The following is a 19,775-nucleotide window of genomic DNA, read 5'->3' as shown; positions in this document are numbered from 1 at the left end:
AGCAAATTTGATTTTTGATGGCATATTTATAAGATATTTGAAATTTATCTTTTTTTGAAAGGGGAGAAAATGAGTCACAAAATGGAACTTTTGAGACTAAAATTGATGTATATATTCTTCATTCATAGTTATAGTTAAATACTATAATGGTATTCCAATAAATAAATGTCAACATAAACACAACCTGCTGCCTAAAGAGAAAGTGTGTTGTAAAAATGATGATGATCTGAAAGGATTACCAGGTGGAAGTGCTAGGTGAGCAGTTACATGACATACGCAAGGCTGGATGCGGTTCTTTAACATGAGTGAAGAAGATTAAACAGGTTTTATGGGTTCCAGAAGTGTTAGTCCAGCCTCTAAAATTTTCTCTGATTTCAAACATTCGTCATTAATAGGTACCCCAATCTTAGTTTCTAAATGTTGTTTAGGGATCTTAATGCACAGTATGGACATTCTTTGGTTGAGTTTCTTTACTATAGTTAACTTTTGTATTTGCAGTTACAAATTGGTTATTGAGCAACTTCATGCTGTACAGGCAGATCCACACACATTTGATGTAAGTATTTACCCATTTTTTTCTATCTAAATATCAGAACATAGGCAAGTTGTTATCATAAACACACAGAAAAAATTGTTCTCCATGGCTTAATTCATTAAGATAATGTATTGTACTTCTATTTAAGAGAACCTGTGTGGCATTAACTGTCATGAGAAAATTTATCTTTATTAAATAAAACTTTTAGTCAGTAATTATTATTATTATAAAGGATTAGTTTATCCAGACCTCTGAGCCTAACAACGGCTCTTTTCGGGCTGGTGTTTTGGTCAGTAAAAAAAACATTGTCTTCCTCTCATTTTTATCCATTCTTAAGTAATCTTACTGGTTGTTTTTAAGAAGTGTCTTAATTATTGCCTTGTGGTGTATGTAAACTATGTCATTTAATGAATAAAATCTTTGTAGCTTTGTTTGTAAGAATTGAAATTTTTTCACCCCCTATTTTACTGATGTAATATATGTGATAGTTATAAGCACAAGAACTAGACTTGCCTCTAGTGAAATAATGTGATTTTGTTTAAATATGATTAAGCTTTCAAAGACCCTTTTGTCCTTATCATTATAATATAAGGTTCCATATGTATTGTTTTATGTTCTTCACAGCATTTAACTGAAGCATGCCTAAATGATGTTTGGAAGTACAGTGTTCTAACAAAAGACGGGAAGGGTGAAACTGACAGTTCGTCATGTCCCCATTATCGTCCTGTGAAGGACAGAGAACTTCTCCATCAGTTAGCTCTTACTGCATCCTCAGCAGGCATTGAGCATGAAGGAGTTTCAAATATATTCAACCTTTGTGTTGGACTGTGGGGAAGACTTCATTTTTATTCTCCTGAATCAGGTCAGAAATAAAATTTGATGTATATGTGTATACAGTAACTCATACTTTTTATTTGAATACTTATAGTCTTTCGTCTATTTAATTTTTATGAAGGCGTTTTATTCAAGGCTGATAATGTTAGCCATGTCTCTATTCACTTTTTCTCTTAAATAGGGCTTTGTTTATTGAAATGTTGCTGATGAAAAATAGTAATTTAAAAAAAATTATGAAAGTTTCCTTGAATGTACAGAGAACATCCTTTTATCCAGATTCATGGGTTCCAGATTTTGGATTTCGCAGGTTTAATGGGATGGTATTAATATGACCATAAGCATACAGTCCTAGTGATGTAATATCCAGTGGTTCATTCATATATATTATCATGAGAAATATAAAGTTATTCACGTAAGAGTATCCTGCTACTTTTTTAAATTTAATAATTAATAAGTTCAACGTTTGGCAAAAAATTGTAAGATGCATTGAGGGAATGGAATATCTGTATCCTTTAGCAGTTCAAGCTGCCCCAGTTTACTTTGCCTTCTCTGTGGACACATTAACATGTAAAGCATTAAAATGAAAACAGTTTAGGATATTTCATATACTGTAAACTAGAAAATGTTTGTGTGAAAAGCTTATATCATTATTGTTGCAAAGTAACTAAACTTACTCCATTGTGTAGATGGTGCTAACGAATACTCTCAGTCACGAGCAAGAGTGGAAGCTGTGAGCCAGTGGCTGGAAAATGTCAACAGCTCAATTGTTCAAGAGGAAGTTTTGTATGCTATGAGTCAAGATGGTGAAGAAAACTATCTTCCTGCAATATTTTCACACCTTACTGCTAGGCAGATCTCTGAAGCTTGTATGTTGGCTCAGAGTAAAGGTAAGGAAATCTTGGTCTTGATTCTTGTTCTTCTTTCCTTTGGCTGGGTTATCTTATTGTATGTATATGTTAAGAATGGAAATTCAAGATGAGAAACTGCACATTCTTACTAGGTCAGCTATTGATTAGTTTTTAAAGCTTAGACACAAAAGGAATCTCTGGTATCCTTGCCCTTCCAAATCATCTAATATTAATATGGTATGAGCTCAGACCTTTTCTCTCCTAGATTTAGTAGGTGTCATAATAGGAAAGATAAGTGTTATTACTACTTATCAAGAAACACAAAGAAGCATAACTTTGGTACAAGAATTATATGGCATATCCATTATGTCATTGATCTGGTTATAATTTCAAATGCAGTAATTTACCTGTGTAGTAATGTTTCTTTTAATTTTTTGTTTATTAGGTGACCACCACTTGGCACTTTTACTGGCACAGTCATGTATGGGTGAGGACAGCCCTCGTCAGATACTTGCCCAGCAGCTAAGCAATTGGGTGGAAGGAGGAACTTATGCTATGATGTCTCCAGAACGATTGGTACTGTACTGCATTTTAGCTGGAGCACCAACCCACCAGGCTTCTAACACTACTATTAATACTTGTCAAGGGTTGGATTGGAAGAGAGCTTTTGCTCTGCATTTATGGTATGTAAATGTCAAACATTGATAGTGATCTTATGTACCAGATTACTTTAATTTTTCCCTGATTCTGGTCATGTCAGGTATAAATATACATTTGTATGAAAAGCAATGTCTTTATTCAATTTCACTCCATGTGCTTCATGAGTATATTCTCTTTGGTTCATCTTCCATTTTAAATCCAATATTTATGGTAATGCACACAATTTGAATTTTGCCAACACCACTAAAAGAAGGAATAAGCTTGGCATTATGGACCTTGCAGAGTTGGTTTTAGGCATGTGCAGGTAGACCTTTCTTTACAATGTTTAGATTAATTTTACTTCAAATTGAGGCTATGAGGAATTAATTTTTTTGCTTGTTTTATTGAATATTCCTTAGATTTAATACAGGATTTAGCATAAGTTTTTTATTTATTTATTGGAAGGTTTAAAATTTCTAAAATTGTGTTCACTGGAATTTGTAACATCTTGAAAATATGTAAAAAAAAAAAATGTCTTCCTGTTTAAAATTTTTATAATTGTATGTCGGTACCTAACTATAAGATCTATTCTAAATTAGTCATTCTCTCCTTTCCTTTTGTGTCTGCAGGTACATGTGCCCAGCTACATCAACAATAGCAGAAGTACTGCAAGAATATGATCAAGCAGCAGGACTCAAGGGGGATGTGCCAAGCTATTGTGAGGCACCACTTCCTTCTTACCTCACACACCATGGTCATGATGGAGATACAGGTTTGTTAATGAAATGTCCATCCCTCTGTGTATCTTCTTTGTAGCTATGATACTGCAGTTTTCATATTCTTCTTATGTTTGGTATGCAGTGCTGGGATGACCCCCAAACTTTTTCCAGTTTCCACAGGACAACTTCCTTGACTGTACTTTACTTCAATTTCAGTGACCACAATCTGCTTTACTATGTCAGTTTTCAGTCTTCTCTACCTTCCTTTTGTCAGCCCAAGGTCATCTGCATCTAGCAGGTCCCAGGGTGTCTCTTTCTGTGCTGCTTTTTAGTTTTAACCCTTACTGTATTCAGTTGTGGATAGTACTGATGTCATTACTGCCGCTGTCTGTGTGTGTAACAGATCATGGTAAAATGACGTAAAACTTGTTGCATGGTAATGTTAGTGAATGCCAAAATAACCTTCAAGAAACTTTCATGAAAACATTGATGTAGATGCTTTATGGCAAGGAAGGTACTTGCTGTTATTAATTGTTGGATGGTTTTTGAAAGACTGTATCATGGATTTGCTACTGATGGCACTTCATCAAAACATTTTACCTTTTCTTCCAGTGAAATTTGATGTCTGCTACCATCTCCTGAAACTCTTCACAGATCCTATGCATAGATTGGAGACACTACTGAACCCTGGAACTGTTACGTCTGATCCTGTAGACGTTACTGTTAGGTAATATTGTTAGCATGCATTTGTTTTTTCTTAAGGATAGCAAATTCAGTACATTCATCTGCTTTATTTGTTTTGGTTTTGTAGCCTAGGAATTCCTGAGCATTGGCATTGGGTTTGTAGAGTGTAATATTTGCATATTATGGGGATTGTTGTTCTCATATGAGGAATAGAGGAACAAAAATAAGGAATTTTTTTTATTATTTCATGATTAATTTTTCTTTTTACAGCATTTTAATTTACTAAAGTAACTAAACTGGTAAAGTAAAAATTACCTGTAATAGATTACCTTCCTCAAGCATCTTTATTGTTATCAGACCTTTGTTACTTACAATTTTCTGTTGTTGCTTTTTAGTGCATGAAAATGTATGATCATTTTCAGCTGGCTTTTGTGGCGTGTATTGGAGTCGTTAGGATACCACCACCTGTCCGAACACTTGAGTGCTGGATTACACCTGAGTATGGCCGCTTTATTGGAAGCCACTGGTCAGTGGCACTGGGCAGCATTTGTCTTATTGAACATTGTTGATGAGGAAAGGTTTGTTGTTCTTTGTTACTGTTTTTCATTAACAATAATCATTCACATGTAAAGTAATGTCATAAAAGAATGTGATTGGATAAGTTGTATGACATGGAGCTGCCCTTTTTAAACAGAAATCTACTTTTATGACAAGTAATAATCCCCTTGCTCAGCTATTTTCCAAGTCATTTGTTATTTATCCTGTAATAAGTAGCCTGCTGTTATTGTAACAAAAACCTATTTTTAAAACCAAATGTATAGCCTTTAAACAATTTTTGCATGCACCATAAACTTTCCTTTATGTACATATAGCCAGCCATTGTGGATTTTTTTCCTCACTCCAGTTATTCTTATTCTTCTCTGGTTATTGACATTAAATATATTTTGGTATTCATCAGTGGTAGAGCATTGATATTGAGACTCAAGAAAAATTTGTCATTCAGTGCCATTAATCATAAGTTCCTTTATACTGTGTTGAACAAATCCCAGTTGTACCAGCATTTTATTTCTTTAAAATAAAAAAAATAGCATAAATTGAAGTATCCCCACAATATAGAAAACTTCGATTAAAACTCCCATGACTAGTTACTTATTGAAATCCTGTAAAGGAAGACTTAACATCAAATCTCTCCACACATACACAAATGTACAAACTACATATTATAAAGATATGACAGTGACAAGGAAGATTCAAAAGAGGACAACTTAGGTTAAGGCAAAGGATGTTGCTACACACAAAAGCAATCTGGGAGAGCAGTGTTGAGGTATGAAAGCTTTGGAGTCGTGAGGGTAGGTGGAGAGTGTTAGGGTATGGGCAGGTGGGATCTGAGTGTATTTTCAGAAAACAGGGATTAGTTCAACTTGCACAAAGGCAGCTCAAGATTAATGGGATGTATTGAACAAACAAAAGTCCCACCTACATCTAAATAATGCCTTTTTTAGAAGAGCAAAACATGATTGTGATCTACAGTTTTACTTTGCTGTGTGTGTGAAATTTTATTTTTTTCTTTCAGACGAACTAAAGAGGTACAGACACTCTTGCAGCGCCACATAGTTGTCGGGAAGGATATGGAGGCAGATCTTAAATATAACATGAAAGAAAACTTTATTGTAGAGGAGTTGCATATTCCACAGAAGTGGATTTATGAAGCAAAAGCCATCAAAGCCAGGGTTTTGAACATGTAAGTTTTTACTTAATTTAATTATCTGTTAACATTGTTTAATGTAAGAAGTTAAAATTTCCAGTTGGTTAACTTTTTTTAAATACAACAGTACTTAAAATACTTCTTACCATTGCCCTCAGTTTGTGTACATGACATTCTCTGTTGTATGATAGCTGTTAAAACGAAAATCTCAAAGGGCGCTAAATTAAGCTTACTCTGCTTGCAGTATCAACCCTTGAATTCTTAAATTTCCTTAAATGCTGGTTGCTTGTCCAACGCCGGTTGTCTTTGCAAGTGTCTGTGCTGATTCAAGATAAGTAATTTTTGCATACCTCATGCAGAAATCAGTATCATTGCCAGATCAGGTGGAATTTCTAGGCACCCCAGAATTACAGGGAAGCATAATTTTATAATGTCTTTCCAAAATAAAAACTAACAGATCATTAGCATCTGTCATTTATAGTAATGTAGTTAGTGTCTTTAAAAGTCTGAGAAGTTTTATTGTTATTGGCAATACCTGATACTATTACTAAGTGAGTGGAGACAAGATTAAGTCACTCAGAGTAGATATACCTATATCACCAATGAATACATTTGGATGTATGAGTGGTTCTGTTTACAAATTTAATTTGATAGGGTGAAAAATATACCAAATAACTTTTATTCAGGCTTTAGCCAGATCTTGTTTTATGTATTTTTTAAAATATATATTTTCTGTGATGATGTGCAGATGACTGATGAAGTTGAATATTAGAATAAGGTGAAAATTTAATTTGTATTTTGTTTTGATCTTTTACATACTATATTTCAGGGTTGATGAAGAAGCGTGGTATCTTTTGAAGGCTGGTGACTACAATAGAGCTCATATGCTTATTGTTGACACTATTGCACCAAATTCTATTGTCAATGGTGAGTAAAGACATATAAGGCTATATTTCAACTTAAGCAATAACTTGAGATGTGAACACAAACCATTGTATTTATTCACATCCACTTATATTTAACCCTTAATGGATGGATTGCTCCTCGGGAGTAGTAATAACATGTTTGGGTTAGTGGATAGATTGATCCTGTAGATAAACAATATGCGCCATTGATTTTGAAAGAATCGGACGGGAAAGAGGTGCCAAATCTTCTATAGCTCATAAATATACTAATGGCAACTTTTGCACTGGCTAATATCATGAGTCTGGCATCTCAGGACATCCGTTCTGCTTCTGACAATGTACTGGGTTTTTGTCTCACATGACGTCTTTTTACCGAGGGGCTGCTGTTGGTTTCTGTTCTTGTCTTTATGATAGTATACCAGTTGTAAATGTAATTGTCCAAAGAAATATTAGAAAAAACATGTACAAATAAAAAAAAAGTTACTGAATCTTCATTCACTGTAGATTAATGTAAATATTTTTCAACATATGCTTAGAATTTATTACTGATTTTATTTCTTATCTGTTTTGATATTGTGTGAGCTATAATCATAATTTTACAAAATAAAATTATTGATTAGAAAAAACATTATATAAGTTGGTAAAATTTACAATTGTCTTTTAAAAAAAGAGACCCCACAAGGGTTGTAAATAGACATTTTCAACTTCTCATGGAGGGTATGGAAATTTTTTTTTTTTTTCATTTTTCTTTCACCACGTGCATATGCATATCTTCCTCTTTCCACTGATTTTTTTTTCTTCCCGTTAATTTGCCGACCTCAAAGTTTTGCTGGCATGGGGTTGCTGCGTATTGACGACTATGTTTTTTATCACTTTGACCTCTAAGCATGTTATTGAGTGCCACGCCTTTTCAAGGGAAGTTTTCCTCTCCAGTTGCTGGTCCGTGGTTGGTCTCTCATGGCCTCAGAGTCTGCATCTAAAGCTCAATCTTCCAACAGGGACAACTCTCTTTTTCATCATTTTGCTAATTCTACCCTGATTGTGCAGCTCAAGAAAACCATGAGGCTCTAGGTCATATAGATCATATTAGTATAAAGTCACCACTGAACTAATTTTACTTTGGTCTCAAATGATCCTATTTGTGTGCATTGGGACCCATCATCAATGTAGGCTATGTACTTTCAGTGGGAAGGGTTTTGAATCAGTCATCTTCCTTATCTTCATGTGTCATTCCTCAGTTGCCTGACTCAATAGAGCCATGTATTTCTTGGAGTGTTTGACTTGATGCCTTTAGGTTCATCTTCTACTACAGACCCATCACTTTTGGAAATGCATACCATCAGGAAATTCTTCCATCACAAACTTATTACTCATGGAAGTGTTCCTATTGGAATTTTCTTTGCTAACTCCTGTTATTTGTGGGAGTTAACCTTGGCTGCTACAGCTTCCTTTCTTGGTCCTCCCTTTTAAAGTTGTGATTCCAGCTATTTTATAATTAATTATTTTGTAAGAACAAACTCATGTTTTTACAATACAACTAGTTTTTATACTTAAGCATACCTGGTGGAAACTTCTTTTTTTTTCTTTAATGCTTCACTTCATGAATTTTGATGCATTCCATATAGTTCAAGTTATGCTATGGTTAAATGGATTGTTTATTGTAAAAGGTCTGTCCTCGTAATATAGTGTCTGGTAAATGGTAGCAGAACTCTCATTTGTTCCAGTATCAAGAGAAGAGGATTACATATTTAGTTCTTGCCTTTCTATAACAATAGCATGTGGTTATGTTTATTATTTGTGTCATCCAACCCATTGCAAGTTGGGGGTTTTAGCTCTTTGGTATGGTTTACCTGCTTTACAACAATAACTGTATGGTTTCTGTGTTATGGTACAGTTTTATATATATAAAAAAAAAAATGTCTTCTATTTGGAGTTGCTGTCAGTGTAGAAAAAAAAAAATTTAGTGTTTTACAACTGCACATAGCAGGTTTCTTTTTGGAATAATTTTCACATTGTTTTAGTAATTAAGTTGTATAACTTATATAATGGCCTTTTTAGGCATAATGGTTCTGAGACAGCTTGTATCTTAAGCACAGGAATCGATTTTGTGTTCAAAGAATCAGATTTATTTTTCTATATCCTTAATTTACCTGTAGCTAGTGCCGTCAATGTACCTCATGCAGTGCAATGTAGGCATTACCTAAGGTTCTTTGCAGTGTCCCTTCGGCCCCTAGCTGTAACTACTTTCATTCCTCTTACTGTACCTTTCATATCTTTCTTCCACCCTCTCCTGACAATTGATTCATTGTGCAACTGCAAGGCTTTCCTCCTGTTATACCTTTCAAACCTCTTCACTGTCAATTTCCATTTCAGCACTGAATGGTCTTAGTTGCACCAGTGCTTGGCATTAATACCTAAAACCTATAAATCAATATATCCTTAATTTTGTTTGCTGTATTTTGCAGAGGATCACGATTACTTACAAGGCTACCTTGATCAGTTTTGTGATGACGGTGTTCGAAATAAGGTTGTGGATTGGTTTATTGGTGGTGGGGTCTATACAGACTACTTGGATGTTTGCTCAGTTGTTGACGATATGAAAAGATCTGCAGACCCAACTCCAGCCCAGTTAGAACAACTTCGTCCAAGACTGCTTGCCCTCTGTTCAAGGTTGAATAATTTGAAATGTTCAACTGCTACCCATAGGTGAGTTAATAGCATTTTTTTTTTGTGTTTTAAGAAGTGTGGATTTCAATTCCCCCCCCCCCCCCTCACATTTTTATTATTTATAAAGGCCATTGTAATTAAAGCCATACATCCATATACATAACATGCCAACCCCTATAAAAGTAATTTAGTTAGGTTTATGTGATGAAATTGTTATAAAAACTTCTTTTTCCTGAATTTTATCTCCAATAGTGTTATGTTTAGATTAAGTTTGCTGTTTCAGCAGCATGTCAGATTACATTTAAATGAATCAAGGTTGTTAGCTCAAGATCACGCTCGCAGGTTGCTGTTTTTCAGAACTTTGACTGGGATTCATAATAAGTTGTTTCAGTATCAAGTACACATATTATCACCTTGTCATTCCAAGGTTATTAATCAGTTTGTTTTTGTTTTTATGAAAACAAGTGTTACCAAGTCAATACTGTATGTCAGAGCCTTGGGTCTAGCCTTTGTGCATGTTAATTGGACACTTACCTTTTTCAAATTTTCAAATATTTTGTGTGTGTGTGTTAACAAGAAAATGTTTGATAAAATATTAATTCAGATTTTACAACCTTTCTATTAAGAATATTCTTTTTCTTTTACAGACTTTGCGTATCTGAAATGAGCCGTGTTGTTGTGGGAGTATTACGGGCTGTAGTAGGTGATGGAGCCGATGCAACACAGGTTCTATCTCAGCAGTTGTCAGGCTTGCCCCTAACACACGATTATGCTTTGGCAGAGCTTAATTTAGTAACAGAACATTATCTTGCACATCTTTCAACATACGACTGAAGAAATCTAAAATAAACATTTTTTAGTCTTATGGTTGTGTAAGTAAATACATTGTACAGTATTAGTTTAAGTTTCATCTTATTTTTTTATGCTCTCTCTGACAATTTAACAATAAATGCTTTGTGCCACTTTGTTCCTGAATATAAATATCAGTCATAGATTAGATTAGGAAATGCCAAACAGTGTTAAATTAGTTCTATTAATTAATGTTTCATGTCTACAGCACTATGTTTATGTAGCTTAGAAAAATATTTATATTTTTGTTGAATTTGAGGTCAGTATCATGAAGAAAAAGGGTTTTATTTATAATTGTAATGGAAGCTGTTTTGAGTGGATTTTGTGTCTTGGTCACCATAGTGGGTTCAAATCAATTTTGTAAATATTGCGTAATGTATATACTAGGTGGTTCAAGTACAATTAGAGAAAGCTGTGTATATAAATGTACTTGGTAGTCATTTGTTTTGTACATTTTGATACTAAGAGATGACAAGTTGTTCATAACAAGGGAAACATGTTTAGACATTACATATAGTTTTAGTGGATGGTTCAGTTTATATATTATAATCATAATACTGTAGATGCTTCTGCCAGGGTTTTTCATTTTATTCCATTACATTTAACCATATTAGTGCATTTTTTTCACCAGCAAGAATTGACAGCAATGTTGTTTACCTGGAAAAAGAACTAATTTGGTATCAAGATGGTTTAGTTTGTCTGTCAGCCCTTGTTTAAAGAGGGTTTTTGTAAATAGGTAAAGTGATTTGTATGTATTTTTAAACTTCCAAGAATAAATCTTTTGCACTTAATGTAAGATGATAGCTGTATTTTATGTATCGTGAGGTCATGCTAGTAGATACTTTCCCTTAACATTTTGTATTGAAATAACTTAAAATTTTAAGTGTTGAAATTTTTTGTTTTTATTCTAGTAGCAATGTCTGTTTGAATGGTCTGTAAAAATTTTCTGGTATTCCTGTTAGGTACCTTGTTACGACTTTAACATGGAGCAGTGAAATGTATGGTAAAGCAGTTGTCCGAAAGTTATTGTTTGATGAGATGTTTGTTTGAAGAGGTGTTTATACAAAATGGTTTTGTTTGATAGTAGGATGCAGAATGGTTTATTAAATACGAGAGCTTTGCTGGTGAATTTTATTTTCACATAAGTCTTACTTATTACGAATACCTTAGGTCCATTTACTTGTGGAGTTGAAGTCATATGGAAAAAATGTTATTATTTAGGTTTTTCTGATTATTTATCCCTGTTGAATTGTGGCTGGCAAGTGCTTGCATTACTACTACTATTCTTGAAAGCATTTATTATGGTGGATGGTAAATCGGTTTTAAACTCAAATAAACTTTGTTACAAAACTTATGACTTTGTAGAATTATGATGTTCCCTCCCCTTAGGAAAGTGTAGATAAATTCTGTTTTGGATACTGATTATATCATTCTTATCTGAATGGTGAAAAATAGCTGGTATTCTCATTATCGAGTGCATTGCATCATTTTACCCTGCATCTAGGAATTTTGTTGACATTTTATTGAAAAGTTGCTAATCATTTGATTTGACAAGAATAGTGCAACAATGCTGCTTTTGATCGAAGTAGCAAGGGCGATGAAAACTTGTTGAATTGGTATTGATTGTTTAATGTATATTAATAGCACACCTGAAGTTTTTTTCTTTCATCAATATCAGTGAAACTTTTAGTTATATTAACAGCACACCTAAAGTTTTTTTTCTTTCATCAATATCAGTGAAACTTTGTTATATTAACAGCACACCTGAAGTTTTTTTCTTTCATCAATATCAGTGAAACTTTTAGTTAGTTTGTTGCCCCATGTCGGTTTATTTTTAAACGGCCTAAATGTTTTATATTTAAAAGGCTAGTGGTTTAAGCTATTTCATCTGTATTTTAGTTTATAACATTACTGTATGAAATAAATTTTTTTGCAAGAAAGTCATTCAACAGTTTTATTATGCAAATAGAGTGATAGTTGGTTATTTGTACTCTCTCAGACTGAACCAGTGCTGATGATTAAGAATTCTAAACAACCAGATTACTTCTCTTCTGTCTCCAGTTTACCTGTAAACTAAATCTGAGTTCAAGTGTAATTCAAATACTGTTTTGTGAACTTGAATTTTATAAAATGGATGAACCACCTAAATAATATTATAGGATATAAAACAATGAATTAAAGTATCTTTAAATATTAATCTTTGGTAACAACTAGATGGTAACTGCTATGTGACTAACTGGAAGCCTATTTCTTCAACAGCTCAGTAAATGTAACACAGATAAACTATACAAATTTTTTTTTCTCATGGCACCTATATGGGCTTAAAAATTGACACTTACTGGCCAGACTACAAAACTTTCAGGTTTTCTTCTTGAGTGAGGCTAAAATCAGCAGAGTTGCACCTGCAGTGACACAAGTTGTTGTAACAAGAACTGTGTCAAGAAGATCAGTGTTTCCCACTGGTATGATGCCCATAACAGCTTCAGATGTCTGTTAAAAAAAGAAAAAAGGTAAAATTCATACTGTAATAATTTACATTAACCATAAGGAACCTATAAGAAGGGACTTTCTCGTAAATTAGTGGATGTGAAAAAAATCTGGTTTCAACATAAAAGCTCATCAATTTGCAAATGACTAACATACTCATGTGTAAAAGCAATTGATGTCATGGGTAGATGAAAGGTAACCTCCTATGTTGAGGGTTAGAACAACACCAATCATCATTTTACCAACATCAGTAGCTTAACCTGAGGGATTTGGAAATCAACATAAGTAACAGATGACCTAAATGAAACGGACACTTGCGTATTCGAAGACTCAAGACACCCCCTTCATCAGCTGTCAAGATACCCCCTTCATCAGCTGTTAGCATGTTTTTAAAGCTATTTGCTATCATAAAACTTGACCCCTACTTGTACTACATAGCATATGAGGGTCTTGTCTCAGCATTTGAAGCTCCAGCACTAAACCAATAAAGCTATCAATAATACTTAATACACATATTGTTACCAATACTTCCCAAAAACAGTCGCCCAGCAATGCTTTAACCCCAATAAGAAAGATAATGATATGAGTAGAAGTACATAGTATAAAACTTATTTGGACATACGAGTATATCAATAAACTAAGCTGAAGGGTAAATGAATAGTGTAAATCATTAATGACTAAGTTACACAACTATCCACAAAATGTGCAAAAATGAACTGAATTAGGCAATTACTGAACTAAATTCCAAAACAGGCACTTTCCTCAACTACATACAGGTACATGCTCTATTGATTACCATCTATTTCCCTTTCTGAGGATTTATATTTCTAATGATTATTGACCATAAATATTGGTAATTTTTCCACAATGGGTATGTATGAAAATTTACAAAGCAGTAAAGGACCTAAAACTTAAAACTTACACTAAATGTATGCACAGGGAGCCATTCACATTGATCTCTCCCACTAGGTGGACATGGCTCTAATTGGGCTAGTGCTCTACATGCATCTCCTCCAACATCTTCACACTGCAACATTATTAGTGGATGTGGCAATCTTACACCTACTTCTAGAGGATGAGATGTCCCACTTCTTGCTCTGCAAAGTAAAAATAATTAATATATACATCAATTCCTTGTTTTCAAAGTATGGAGACAAAGAAGTGCTCACTATATAATATACTGTACAGTTTTGTACCACTTTAGTATATTATACGATATGCATCACTTGTGAAGAAAAGTTAAGTAAATATATTCCTTTTCATGATCCATTTCTGATTCTATTTATCAAGGATAGGAAACAATTTTGAGTATGCATAAGACTGCACAGGAGTTGCATAAGAAATTACATTAAAGTCACTAAAGAAATTGACATTAAAGAAAGTTGTGGCATTCAAGGCTCTTGTATTATCTGAAAAATAACATTTAAGTATTAACCTGTGATATCGAAAGTGAACTGGAATGGTCATGTTGATTAGCCATCGTCCATCATCCATGGGATGTGGGCGAACAAAGTAATAAGCCATGATTCTTGGAGAAAAATGTTCAGGTGTTTCAACATTTATCATCTGGAAAAAATGTTTGTCAAAATGAGTTCAATGTCCAACTGAAGGAAGTATGTTTAGACAGCTTAAGGCAAATTTTAATGACAATAAGTTAAGTTATTCTGATCCACTTTGAAAATAATTCAGTTTAAAGATAATATGAGAAGTATACAACCTGAAAAACTACTTAAACTACAGTATCACCATTTTAATAATTAAATTTTTAAAATTTAAATTGATAACATGCACTGAAAATATAACATGTAACCCTAGAAAAATATTAAACTACATAAAAAGTGATATCTTATCTTGACATACAAAAATTTAAAATATTTTCCCCCTAACAAGGTAGCAAACTGATGCACATTCCCTCTACCCCAAAGGCCACAGAGATTTAGGTAACTCATCAGCTTCCAGGTCATAAAACTTAATATCTCCATATCCAGAGAATTACAATTTCTTATCAAGGGAGTCTGCATGTGAACTTATTACCTGAGGAATATAAAAATCTGGACCTCCAAAAGGCTTGAGAAATCGTAGTTGATTGGGATCCACATAAGATCCTGGAGGATAAATATCCTTTACAAGTGCAATGCAACTCTGTAAATTTTCTGGGGATGACAAAAACACAGTAGTTTCTAGATCTCTGCAAAATAAAAACAATTAAGTTATAACAAAACAGGACTATTTTTAATGACATTTTATTTTCAACAGTTATAAAAATTCATTTTACACTTCAGCTGAAGATTACAGACATTTCATAAATCCTGAAATCTTTGTTTATAAAAGAATAATAAAATGTACAGTGATGCTCAAATCTCATGCGACATGACTCCATAGGTATTTCGTTCAAAATTCACTAACTGGCAACCTAGCATGCTCTATATTTATCCTCTATTTCAATGCGAAAACGCGAGTATCGCATACGCTAAGGCCATAATATGTTTCATAAGAGTGAAATCTGTCATATATTTGAAAATTGTAAGAAAATGTCACATGAACACAAATTTCAGAAAAACCCTTACGAAACATTTTCAAAACTTTCGTTCACTCATTGCTGAAGCATCTGACCAAAACAAAGTCGCTATCAAACCTCAGTTCAAATGTTAAATAAATAAATAAAAAAAAGGTAACATTAATAATGCTTCCAAAGCAAACATAAAAATTTGAAATAGTCCTATTTGATTGTTTTTTACCCTCACGCTGAGAAAATGTAAATATGTATATACAAAAGTAGAATGCGCCCACCGATATCAACGTGTGAGGGAGCATGTGTGACGTATCAGTGTCGGTGCAACAACCACCTGGTATATAAGTAGGTCTACAATGAGTAGCGACCATTAAATTATCTTGAAAAACATTTACTTTATGTGTTTAAGGAATATTTGTTATCTTTCTTAACATTCAAAACTGATAGCATACTAGCAAATATTCGCTTATTTGTCAAAGCCAAGATATTATTCTTAGGCTTAGGTGTTAGATTTCTTTACTTTACGCTTTAACATTCACATCTCTATATTAACAATTTCTGGCCAGAATGCAAATGAGGTTATCTACACATTCTTGCACTTCAAGTTACCTTATGAAAGAATAAATTATACATCAAAAGCGAGCAGGACTTTTTAAGAAATTATATTGTAAACCAGTTGAAAAACCAGTGTTCCACATGCCTTCATATTAATACTTATGATATTTCGATTATAGTCATCTTCTCCATATAACCAAATCATCATCATCATCTTTTATTCTTCAAAGAACAGGTAATCTCTACAAATAAAAAACACAAATTAGTAAAGATTACATTCAGAAAGCTTAGATTATTTTTGCTAGGCTTATAAATAATTTTGCAACATACAGGCAGCTTGAACACAGCCTGAAACTTCAACTTTCAAAGAAACCTGGTTGTAATTTATTATTCCCTCACAGAACAGGTGATCTCTACAATAAATTCATGAGTAACATTACATCTCAGATGGCTGAGATTATTTTGTAGGCCTATAAAACATTTTCCAACATACAGGCAGCTTAAACGCAGCCGAAAGCTTCAACATTCAAATAAAACTTTTTTTAATTCATATTCCTATATTGAAATTGTTGAACTTATTAGGTCTACTGTCATAATGCTGCAGACATGGTTATGGTTGACCAGTCCGAGAAGCATGTTAAGTGTGCTTTCATTGCTGGCACCGCTAACCTTATCACACCACACTTGAACTGAGCAACGTAAAGATAAATAAAAATCAATTCAAATCACACAAATTAAAGAATTATACTAATGCATAAAAGGGATCATATCTATTAACCATAAGGAAAATAAGGCTAGCAGGGAATTCACAAACTTTTCGACATGAATGACATTACAAATGAAAAAAAAAAAAAATAGAACTACTTGGCAACATCAAGTTGAGTCTGGGATATGGACGATACAAAAAGAATCATGTCGCATGAGAATTTGAGCCCCACTGTACTTCAACAAATTGTGATTTGTTCCAATATACGTAATTTATTTCTGTAATGGGAAATTTTTTAGTGAGGGAGTTTTGATTTGTATCATTTGAAGTGGAATTTGCAGACCAATATATGTACTATGCACAATGAAGGTATAAGAGAGGGAGTTTTGGTTTGTATCATTTGAAGTGGAATTTACAGAAATCAATAAATGGATGCACAATGAAGGTATGATAAGTAATGTCATTTGGTTGAGAATGGGACTTCCCATCTCGATTCCTTTTATGTTAAGGTAATTTTAATAGCATGGATACTCTAGATGATAAGATGTGATCAATATATTGAAAACAACACAACAAAATGGATGTATTTGTAAATACAAGGAAGCATCAGAATAAATCATTCTAAGAGACTGAAACAATTTTGCCTTCATTTTTATCTTACAGCATTTTATGTTTTTGTTATTTTTTAAGTGCCTGTTTTAAGCATGCACTAAAAAGGTTCCATTAATAAAGGCTGGGTAATAAACTACTAAATCATAATACAGAATACATACTTAAGGGGTCAATCTACCTGTGAAAACCTTCATTCAAGAGCCTTCGCTCCACCTGAGCATTTGTCTTCAGTACCAGGGGACATGTTGAAGTGAAACACAGACGTAACTGCAATGCTAATAGAGACAACAGATATAAATCTGCATATCTCATTGTGAATAACCTGAAATGTCAAAAGTCATTCCTATCAGGAGAAATTATAGTATAACAATAAAAGTAAAATGTAATACAAGAAATAAATAATTTTTTTCATATACTGCCAAAATCCATTAATTTATGCTAGCTTAATCCTGGACTATGCCTATTCCCAGTTTTACCTGGTTAATTTGCTAATGCCTAAACGAATTACACTCAAACGTCACCATTTGATGCTAAAAATTAGCCTTATGTCAAAATATAGACTGATATATCCATAGATCAGTTTGTGTCATTTATCCTAATATAACTGGATTAGACAATGTCTAAATTAGGCACCACAGCCTTGGCTAGGTCTATCATTTGCCACGTTTTAAGTTGATATGTAACAGTACTGGTTAATACTGTAATAAGTTTTCTCAGTTTCTAAGACTTTCCTCACCAAAAATTATTGGAAATAATCAATTATGTAGTGTTTCCTAATAATTCAAAGATTACTCCTCTTCTCACATGCACAACCTGCTAGCCTATTTCTCTCAGTACAATTTGGCAAGACTTGTGACGTAGCAACATAGTAGCGCATGTGCGGTGTTGCACAATTTGTCCTATGACATTTTATTTTTCGTTAAAAAATGAGATGCAACAACCCAAGATTCCTTTAGGGTCAGGTTTAATAGGCAGGACCCAGCATTTATAAGTGAGGTAAGGTTAGGTTAGGATATATATATCCATTGTCTACAATGAATGATTTTCAGGAGCGAATGCAGAGCAGGGGGTTAGGGCTACTCTAGGGATTTCAGAAGGAATATAGGTAGATCTAGGGTACTTATCTGCGGAGGCATAGACTATGGCAGTTGCCGTTTTTCTATGCAGTTTTACCTACTGAATAAGAATTTTAAGTAATATTTATTCAGACGGCTGTAATTAACACCACAGGGGCCGGTACTAAACACGGCGAAATACACTGAACAGCCCCCAATCCCTAGCGGATGTTGTCTCCGTGGTTATGTTCCTTGCAGTCCGTGTGGACTGCTTTTGTAGAAATACCAGAATATACTAGCCTAAGGCCTTGTCCACACTAGCGAGCACTGCCCAATGTACAAACACTGTTCCCATAACCCTTTCCATTATACTGAGTAAGAGTATGGAGCCAGAACAATGCGATTGTCTGGTAACACTGCTTCACATGTGAGAGAAAATACAAACATGGCCCCTAGTGTGGACAGGCCATAACAAGACTTACCTATACCTAACCTAAGCCTGGACGCCATGTTCCAACCTAGCCAGAGGGTTTTGGCTCACCAAGACCAACCCCTCCAAGTACCTAATTTGTGACGCCCTACTCTCCACTCTACCCATTTTCAGTGATTCCCCAATTCAAGAATCACGGTTTCTCAATGAAGGAACTTCCCACCTACTAGGTAGTAGCTAGGTACCTAGGTATCTCCTACCTACTACTAGGAGGTAGACTGTGGCTAGCCTACCTAGCTCAGTTGGGAGCAAGTAGTAGGCTTTAGCTAATGAATCTGGCTTAGCTAGATCTACCGAGTACTAGCTACCTAGTAGTACTAGGTAGCTAACTAGTTCTACCTACTAGGGTAAAAAACCGCATGGTACAGGGGTGGACCATGTACGATCAGCGTAAACAACCCCCAAAAAAGTACATTATAACGCGTCCTGACATCAGAGATGGGCATCAGTCGCGACTTGTTGTTGGTGAGAAACGGAGCTAAAGACCTCTACTCCGGTGTCAGGACGCGTTATAATGTACTTTTCTTGGGGTTGTACACATTGATCGTACATGGTCCACCCCTGTACCATGCGGTTTTTTACCCTATACCTATAGGTAGGCCACTCGAACAAAAACTAAAAGCGAATCAATAGGCAACTTACTTGAAAGGTTTTCAAAATATCCTAGGTAATGGTTATAAATAGGTTATATTAATCCGACCTTGCGCCAGCGCAGGCCTTTGGCACCCTGCCCAAAGAGGGCATGTAAGAATGTATAAGCAGATAGTCTATAACAAGGGAATATGAAGGGTGGTAAATGTCAAGTATAGACATCCGGACCGTCCAACCATTTTACCAGTAGTAGTTTGGGAAGCTTCCTTTACAACGGCGCCCTCTCTAGTTCTATTTCACCCTTGTTTTGTGTTTATTTGCGCTCGTTTTCTCTATGGCACATTTCCTTTTGATAAATTCCTTCCAGTTCTTAATTTACTCT

The 19,775-nt window shown here is 34.3% G+C and overlaps 2 protein-coding genes across 2 annotated transcripts in view; one reads left to right on the top strand and one right to left on the bottom strand.

Moving 5' to 3' along the window:
* Positions 1-12,329, top strand: part of LOC135210027 (nuclear pore complex protein Nup98-Nup96-like) — a 128,792-nt gene extending 116,463 nt beyond the window's left edge. The window contains exons 21-31 of the mRNA XM_064242799.1: positions 499-556; positions 1,160-1,397; positions 2,056-2,256; positions 2,663-2,900; positions 3,486-3,628; positions 4,188-4,302; positions 4,682-4,837; positions 5,833-6,000; positions 6,794-6,891; positions 9,335-9,575; positions 10,184-12,329. Coding sequence (XP_064098869.1) covers positions 499-556; positions 1,160-1,397; positions 2,056-2,256; positions 2,663-2,900; positions 3,486-3,628; positions 4,188-4,302; positions 4,682-4,837; positions 5,833-6,000; positions 6,794-6,891; positions 9,335-9,575; positions 10,184-10,370 — 1,843 coding nt within the window. The 3' untranslated portion in view covers positions 10,371-12,329. The remainder of the gene's footprint in view (positions 1-498; positions 557-1,159; positions 1,398-2,055; positions 2,257-2,662; positions 2,901-3,485; positions 3,629-4,187; positions 4,303-4,681; positions 4,838-5,832; positions 6,001-6,793; positions 6,892-9,334; positions 9,576-10,183) is intronic.
* Positions 12,330-12,560: 231 nt separating this feature from the next.
* LOC135210023 (phosphatidylinositol-glycan biosynthesis class X protein-like) lies at positions 12,561-19,650 on the bottom strand. Its single transcript, XM_064242795.1, has 6 exons — positions 19,445-19,650; positions 17,436-17,579; positions 14,907-15,060; positions 14,308-14,438; positions 13,795-13,969; positions 12,561-12,875 (listed from the first exon to the last, which is right to left on the bottom strand). Exons 2-6 carry the CDS (start codon positions 17,567-17,569, stop codon positions 12,744-12,746), a joined length of 726 nt encoding a protein of 241 aa, XP_064098865.1. The 5' UTR covers positions 17,570-17,579; positions 19,445-19,650; the 3' UTR covers positions 12,561-12,743.
* Between the last annotated feature and the right edge of the window lie 125 nt (positions 19,651-19,775).

Source organism: Macrobrachium nipponense, chromosome 39 (assembly GCF_015104395.2).
Source record: "Macrobrachium nipponense isolate FS-2020 chromosome 39, ASM1510439v2, whole genome shotgun sequence".
Taxonomy (NCBI): domain Eukaryota; kingdom Metazoa; phylum Arthropoda; class Malacostraca; order Decapoda; family Palaemonidae; genus Macrobrachium; species Macrobrachium nipponense.
The sequence above is the reverse complement of the archived record's forward strand: the minus strand, read 5'-3'. Positions and strand labels throughout refer to the sequence as shown.